Genomic DNA, 8,451 nt, shown 5'->3' with positions numbered 1-8,451 from the left:
ACCTGAAAATAGATCCAGCCATCAACAGAAAGAAGACGTTCCCGGTGTTGAACTTCTATATCACCACCAAAAAGTAAAACTGGAAAAGGGGTTATTAGGGTAGTTTCCCTCAAATATACTCGGGTATACCTTACCTGCACAGGAATAAAGAGAAAAAAAAAAACTTCACAGCCTATAAATGTAAGAAGTTCATTTATGTTCCATGTAAGCATTTTTCTATAATTTACTATTATAAAATTTATATCATAAATTTCATAAAGCTACCTTTACATTCTGTTGTGTGCATAACTTGCCAATTTTATAATAATCACATTCACCATTGGTGCATTTATACTATTGAAAGGCATTTTAAAACATGAATTGTAAGGGTGAATTATATTTCTTGAACATAAATGAAACTATGAACAATTTTATAATGCCAATGCTGTTAATGAGCTCAAAATAATGAGCTCAAAAATAATATTGTTTTAAAGTGTCTAGTTTCTAGACCAGTGTTTAGCTATGGCCTTTAGTAATTTCTCATGCTCTACATGTAAGTTTTGGGAGCCACTCCTTGAAATTATGAATCCTTGTTATTTTAGCAAGCTATGATTTACAAGACTGTTTTAATAGTAATCTATAAATATTTGCTGTTAACTTATCTTGGGTTACATTGTGACTCAAAGTGTTGCTATAGCATATATTGTTCTATATTATCCCATATGATTATTTGGAATGCACATAAAACAGGTCTTTGTTCCCTTTTGAGAGAGCACCTTTTGGTGAAATCTTAGGGAACGGATACATTATTAAACAATATCTATTTGCTATAATTGTCTTATTTCAAGTAAGAAAGATAATGGTCAGAGTAGAAGTTTTAATATTTTTCTTTCATTAAGTAAAAGAAATAGGGCTTTTTTGATGAAAAACTATATTTTTGTACATATTTGAAATCAATATGTATAAACTCAGTTTGATAACCAAAAATAATAACTTGTTGGGGCATCCTAACTTGTTATGACTGACTTCTAGAATACCCTGAATCGTGGCATTAAGAATGAGCATTTTACCTTCTCTTGGTATAAGAGCCATCCATAAGTTTGCAAATCTCGATTTACTGAGGAGGGATGTACTTGAGCTTTGCCTTGGGCTGTCTCCACAATACAAGCCAATTTTTCTGTAACATCAACTGATTTTGTATAGATGATCTTTCCCACGTTGTCATATAGTCCAGCAGCCAATACAGCTTTAAGAAGGGCAATTTCTTGGAAGGACAGTGTGTGTGAGGCTCTGTTTCCTTCCCAGTCATTAGATGCTGTGGATGATGAAAATCCTGCTGCCTTAACCAACTTTATTAACTCCTGCTTTACATCCTAGATTGGTTTATGTTGAAAAGAGATAAGATCAGAATTGAGTAAAAAAGAAAAAGTGACAAATACCCCTTTAATATATATTGCTGTTTCCTATCAAAATTGATAGGATACCGAATTATTATTTAGTTCCCTACAGCCCAAATCAAATGAGGGAGGAAAAAAAAAATTGTACTGGCAAATCAAGGATTGAAGAGTTATCTATTTCCACTACTCCCAGACTTTAGATGTCATAAAACATAATGTCTAAAATAGGAGAGCAATAAAAATGTGTCTGAGCACATTTGCGTTCAATATATTTACTTAGGTGGTAACTCTGCACAATTTTACTCAATGAGGATGATCACACAGAACAAATAATGAAGAAGAATTGGAGAGGAACCTTGATCCTGGATTGCAAATACTTTGTTCATTTGCCTCTGACAGTCTCACCTTAATTCTAACAATGGCAATTTCATTTAAACTTTATCTAGGTTTAGTAACCAAGTGCCCATTAGCTTAAATCCTATAGGAAGGATAAGCATTTGTCAAAGTAAACTGGCTATAAGCAATTAAAAGGTGACATTTACATTTAGGATTTCCTTTGGGTTTCTGATTTGGGGCTTAAGAGACTTTGATTCCAGGTGAGAAAAAGACAAACAGCTGCCTTAACACCACAGGGTAGGTGAAGAGATGGAAAACCATGCAGCCCAGGGAAGGTGAAGAAAAGGCTCACAGAAGGAAGGAGCTGAGAGGCAACTTGGGAGGTTGGAAGGAAGTGGGGTGGAGTGGAGACATAGGAGTGTTAGCTCTCCACATCTTGAATCCCAGTGAGCCCAGAGGCAGCTGTTCTTCAGTTTATCCCTTTATCCTTTTGTGAAGGACAAAATTCATTCCACTCAGAGATGTCCCTGCTCTTATTCCAGCCATTATTTTGAAGCACAGAAAATAATGGGTTAAGTTATAGGAGAATAAAATATTCAACCTTTTAAAATATGAGAATAGAGGAATTCTGTGAGATACATTATTTTCTGAATTCTTTTATAGTGTGCCTGTAGTAAAACCTGTAGTCACTTAAATGGTATAATGAACACCATTTCCTAAGCACCATGAAAATTAAGTGTTTGAGGAGGAGCCCTGCTTTTTGCAGTCACTTGTCTTTATATTTTAACTATTTAACTCTGTCTTCCAAGAAATAATTCTGGTCCTCAACAGTAGTCAAAGCCTGAGTGATGGGCACAGCTGTCAGGTTTCCCATCCCAAGAGCAGCTTTATACACCTGGTCACAGTCAATCACAGGGTATGATGCCTTTCCATAACTATCATCCTACACTGCAACTAGCTGGCTAATATTTAGAAAAAGAGATGAGAATCTCACGAGAAGCAATCAGGGCTCTTAGGAAAAAAGATTCCAAGCCTTGGAGCATTTTATGATTATTAACATTATGATTGTTAAACACTATTTTAAATCACTGTGTAATACATAAAAGTTACCTGTTGGAAGAAACAACAAAACAAAAAATTATAGATTAATGCAGTATATTAAATCCATACTATATGTCAAGCACTATTGTAGGCATTTTCCTAAAATAAGCCTATCAGTCAACCAAAAAACCCTGAATTACAAAGTTGTATTACGACTTACTTCTAGGGTTAACAGTGATGTTCTATTAAGAAAATTCCTCCGGCAATACGCAATTTCAGAACGATAGCCTCCTTCTTGCCGGGCCTTCTTCCATCTAGATAAATAAAATGACCAAAGTTCAACATGTTTTCTTTTCAAACTGTCTCTTTCAGAGGTAGTAACCAAAGTAAGCTTTAATTAAAGTACAATCATTTGAAAAGAGGAGGGGTCTTGATTGTTGTAGGAGCTACTAATTGAATATAAGAATTTGGCAATACTGTTATTTTTTATGTATAATAGTAAATGATTAACTTCAAATATGAGGTAATATAGATACAATAATACAAAGTACATTGTTCTTATTTAGAAAGGATTATAAAAATATACCTTGACAGATGAAGTAACTAAAAATAAGTGTAAATCTTAGAAGTATCTTTTTAATGAAAGTCAAAGATAAATTTTTTTTCTTTTAATTTTTTTTCAACGTTTTTTTATTTTTATTTTTGGGACAGAGAGAGACAGAGCATGAACGGGGGAGGGGCAGAGAGAGAGGGAGACACAGAATCGGAAACAGGCTCCAGGCTCCGAGCCATCCGCCCAGAGCTTGACGCGGGGCTCGAACTCACGGACCGCGAGATCGTGACCTGGCTGAAGTCGGACGCTTAACCGACTGCGCCACCCAGGCGCCCCAGAAAGATAAATTTTTTAAAGTAAATAGCCTCAGGTCATCGATTTACTGACAACACCCAGATTATTTCTTTACCCTAGGTATGCATTGTAGATCGTCAGGTGGTCTGAATCAGCCATAGCCAAAGCTGATTTTGCAAGATCTGCCTCATCTTTTCGACCAATTGGTGTAGTAAAAGGAGACTTCTCTGTCATCACTGCAGCTAGTGTTGCCTATCCATAAATAACCAAAAAAATTTATCATTAAGGAGGTATACACGGAAGACTGATTTGTAAAAGTAAGCAAATCATAAAATAATCCCACTTTCAAGTTGCATGTTTCTTTAGTACCCTTATGGTGTTCTACAGTAGCTACCATTCAATTTTAATTCATTACTTTGGACTTCATTTTATGTAATTTAAAAAATATATCACTTTTATACCATATTTATAAAGAGGTCACATCACCAGAATCGGAGATAAAAACCTGTATGTGTGTATAGTGATTCATAGTCTGTCACACAGTTATATCTGGACTTTTGGCCTACTAGATTTCTATGCCTGCAAGTCTCTTTAAATACTTCAAAAATAATTTGGAGTGTATAATGACCCATTTCTTACTGTTGCAGCTTTTCTTTTTTTTTTTTTTATTTAAAAAAAAAATTTTTTTTTAACGTTTATTTATTTTTGAGACAGAGAGAGAGACAGAGCATGAATGGGGGAGGGGCAGGGAGAGAGGGAGACACAGAATCGGAAGCAGGCTCCAGGCTCTGAGCCATCAGCCCAGAGCCTGACGCGGGGCTCGAACCCACAGACTGCGAGATCGTGACCTGAGCTGAAAGTCAGACGCTTAACCGACTGAGCCACCCAGGTGCCCCCTGTTGCAGCTTTTCAAATTAATTATCATGACAGAGGTTATTTTTTGGACTCAACACAATTCTGGTGAGTATTTCTAATAGTAGAGAAACAAGACTACAGTATGTTACACTGTCTTCATTCTGTTTTTAAACAGCATTGATTTGTAGTCCCAGAAAAGGCCACAGCCTGATGAAACTGTAAAGTTGAAATGGAATAGCAGGCATATGAGCTCAGAGATTCAGCAAGAGGCACAAAGTTGGTTAATTCTGAGATAATTAGGTAAAACTGAACTGCTGGTAATTGCTGGCTCAGAGAGATAATCCAGAAACAGAGAAGGAGAAAGTTTTTGATTCTACTTAAAAAAATCTGTGGGATTCAAAGCTCCTTAAGAATCATCTACTGTGTACTCAAATAAATATTTCAAGTGCGATTTTTGGTAGCAAAAGCCAAACCCATTCACAAAATAGTACCTCCAGCATACTTAAGTACATGGATTAATATTTATGATCTTAAAAATAAATATTCAAAAATTCTCATCAAGCATTCAGACCTCCTGGTTTTAATGCTAGTACTGACATTCTATTAATTAAAAAAAAAAAAATCAAATTAAAAGTTAAGAATTGCTTCCAAACTTAGTAATTCCCCAGCCAAAATGATAGTTAAAGTGAAGAAGCAAGATCATCATTTATTTTACCACTGGGTCAAGGCAGCCAAATATGGCACCAAAAATAAGCATCTTGCCAATCTTGACGTTCACAGGCAGGGCTGCAAGGTGCTGGCCCAATGGAGTCAGTGTAGGCTCATTTAGTTCACATGCTCCAATCTTTCGGAGTAAATTCATTGCATTGCTGATCACTTGAAGCTGAGGAGGATCTAAAGCTTTGGCAAGGAAATCTTCAGGAGAACCAAGACTGCATTTCTGCAAATTAAAAAAGCGATCAATCAGTATGTTGTTAGAACTGACCAAAGAGATGGTCACATTGGAACTAACTTTAGGTAAAATTTTGAGCAAAGAGGATAAATGTCTGAGGAAAGCTATCCTGTTATAATCCCAAGTGTGTGAGAAACTGTGTATGTGTTAAGGGCTGGCATGAGGTCAAGATCTTCTAATCTGTATTTTAGTTTCTTCATTCCTGATTTTTGTGAAGTCAAAATCTTAAGAACTGAAGGATATTATAGATCTTTCAGACTAGGAAGCCCTTGGTCAACATCAGGGTTTCTCAATCTCCACACTGTTGTTATTTGGGGTCATATAATTCTTTAAATGACTGTGCTGTGCACTATAGAATGTTTAGCAGTTCCCTGGTTTCTACCTACCAGATGCCCATATAGCATGGCCTCCCTCTCCTCCCAGTTCTGCCAACCAAAAATGTCAGAAAACATTGCCACTTATCCCCTGGTGAGCAATACTGCCCCCAGTTGACAACTAAGGTCTAGGTACTGAGACTGTATTTTAGTCTACAAAATATTGAGTGTCTCTGGTAGAATTAAAGCACAGTGGGTTTGTTTACTTATAAAGAAAATGGGGGGGGGGTATTTACTAAAAAGTAAATAAGATACTTGGAAATCTAGGGGAGGGGAAGTTTACATCTTTTTTTTTTTTTTTTTTTTTTTTTTTTAGAAAGGGGTAAAGAATGAACACGTTAACACCTGAGTTCCTTTAGAATTACCATAATATGAAGACATAACTCCTCCAGAGGCACACGCAAAATTTCAGGGACAGAATAGTCCATAAAACCTTCAAATCTGAAAAATAATATTAAACACTTTACATATTATCAGAAATGCCACACTATAATCGTTTGTTTTTCAATTTCCAGTGCTATGTTGTACCTTTCTCTTGTGTACATTCGGAAGCAGAAGCCATCTCTGACCCTCCCAGCTCTGCCCTGGCGCTGCAGAGCACTTGCTTTACTGACAAATGTCTCAACCAAAGAACTCATCTGACTGCTTTCATGGTACCTAAAAAAAAGTTTTAGGAGAGAATATTTAGATCAAGGACTTAAAAGCTGTAAATATGTGACTCTTAAAATTACACTGAAGACAGGCTTAAAATAGTCTATCATAATTGTGGACCAATATTTTCCAAATCATGTTTCATATTTAAATAATTTAGCAAACACTGCAAATTAAATCTCATACTATCAAATTAAAAACTCTGGCACAAGGAAAAAACTTGTTTAACTTGCCCTTTTCCAAATTAATCTGACCACTGCCTCTAGGTAGTCATATGCACTGCCAAATATTGCTGAATTTTCCTAATACAGGGACAGTGTATATATGGATTACAATAGACTACTAAGGTGGTCTTCTCTGTTTTTGCAATATAAACATTAAAATGTTTAAAAAGCAGTAATCTGAATCTGAAGATTCAGGTAAGGTTAAGTGCCAGTTATTATAACAGGTACATTCAATTATGAAAAATATTCATGCTCCCCATTTACAAATGAGGGAACTGATGATTATATTTAATGGTATTATTGGTAAAGATTACAGATCTGAGATTTAAATCCAACTTTGATTCCAAAACTCACACTGTTATAACCTCACAAATAATTATTGTTTCTGTAAAGCTATTTTGCAAACAAATTTACAAAAAATTATGTTCTGAAAATTTTCTTGGAGAGCAGTTTTCTGCAAGAAGCAGAACACTGGCATTACTTACAGGAAAGCACATGGCATGATTTTCTTGGGTATTTGAAAGTTTCCCATAGTTTCTCTGAGGCTTTGGGTAGAATTAGGACATTGGGATTTTCCCTATATGATTCTGAGATTTCTCCTAAGAATTCAAGAGCCCCAAACCCTTTTCAAACTTACTTATTTTCTTTTGTTCTTCCAGTGTCAATTACAAATACAACATCTGGAATAGTGATACCTGTCTCTGCAATATTTGTTGCTAAAACAATCTGAAAATAAAGAAAAAGCGAAAACATTAGGTAACAACTTCCAGCAATCATGACCAAATGAGCCACCCAGTTGCCCCTCTCGTTCTAAAATTCTTAATGGTGATGACTGAATAGTGCACTTTTTGCATTTTTCCTTCTGTATTCTTGGAGAAAACATTTTGGGAATTTCACATCAAATATTCAATGCATATTGCTCTATATCAACTCTGTATTTTGATAGTGAATGCTTGTTTCTCTCATTCATTTGACCTAGGAAATAATACTGGGTTCTCAGACTTAGATGGGACCTAGGTGCTCATTCTACCTCAGTAGCATCTAATTTTTTTTTTTTTTTTTTTAAAGAGGTTGAACTCTTTTCTTTAAACCAAATCTTTGAGGGAAGCTAAAATGTTACAGATCAGAACAGCCTCAGAACCCAGGCTCCTGCACTGCAGTCTAGGCTTTCTGGGAGCTCTAGTATTCCCTACAGTTCTTATATGGTACCCTTTATCCCCTTCTAAATTTGAGAAACTGTCTACCAAGTATCTCTTCATTCAGAATCCTCAACAGAGGAGGCAATGAAAATACTGAGACTATTTCCTAACCTAATGGTCTATGCATTAAAAAAATAATCCAGGATGAATACATGTAGAACAACAATGAATCTGTACAGGATTCAAATAGCTCCTGACATCCAACATCTTTCATGAAAAGGATGGGAAAAGTAGTGATTTTTCTTCCCACAAGCGAAAGTGATGCCATGTTTTTCAACTGTCATTCCCCTAAAAGTCTTGTCCCTTTAATAATGTATACTATAAATTTTCAAATACTTAAGTATTGGGTTCACTTTCTCATTATGTTAAGCTAGTGAGCATCTGGAGTCTGCCATGAACTGTGAGACACTTAATTACATTTTCATGAAATATTCAACAGATCACACATAAATTTGCTGTACTGAATTTTACCTTCCTGACTCCAGGAGGAGGAAGTGTGAATGCTGCAGCTTGGTCTTGAGTTGAAAGAATAGAATGGAGAGCTATCACTTTATATCTGAAAGTTAAAATCATAGTTCTTAGCAAGAGTTTCTCTT

At 35.7% G+C, this 8,451-nt stretch overlaps 1 protein-coding gene across 1 annotated transcript in view; it reads right to left on the bottom strand.

Moving 5' to 3' along the window:
- DHX29 (DExH-box helicase 29) overlaps window positions 1-8,451 on the bottom strand; it is a 47,683-nt gene that overhangs the window by 3,062 nt on the left and 36,170 nt on the right. The window contains exons 17-25 of the mRNA XM_078449808.2: window positions 8,327-8,411; window positions 7,294-7,382; window positions 6,310-6,438; window positions 6,147-6,222; window positions 5,171-5,395; window positions 3,716-3,852; window positions 2,974-3,067; window positions 1,050-1,352; window positions 3-134 (exon numbers count right to left, since the gene is read on the bottom strand). Of these exons, the coding sequence (XP_078305934.1) occupies window positions 3-134; window positions 1,050-1,352; window positions 2,974-3,067; window positions 3,716-3,852; window positions 5,171-5,395; window positions 6,147-6,222; window positions 6,310-6,438; window positions 7,294-7,382; window positions 8,327-8,411 (1,270 nt within the window). The remainder of the gene's footprint in view (window positions 1-2; window positions 135-1,049; window positions 1,353-2,973; window positions 3,068-3,715; window positions 3,853-5,170; window positions 5,396-6,146; window positions 6,223-6,309; window positions 6,439-7,293; window positions 7,383-8,326; window positions 8,412-8,451) is intronic.

The sequence above is a fragment of the Panthera onca genome, chromosome A1 (assembly GCF_046562875.1).
Source record: "Panthera onca isolate mPanOnc1 chromosome A1, mPanOnc1 haplotype 2, whole genome shotgun sequence".
In the NCBI taxonomy this organism is placed as follows: Eukaryota; Metazoa; Chordata; class Mammalia; order Carnivora; family Felidae; genus Panthera; species Panthera onca.
The sequence above is the reverse complement of the archived record's forward strand: the minus strand, read 5'-3'. Positions and strand labels throughout refer to the sequence as shown.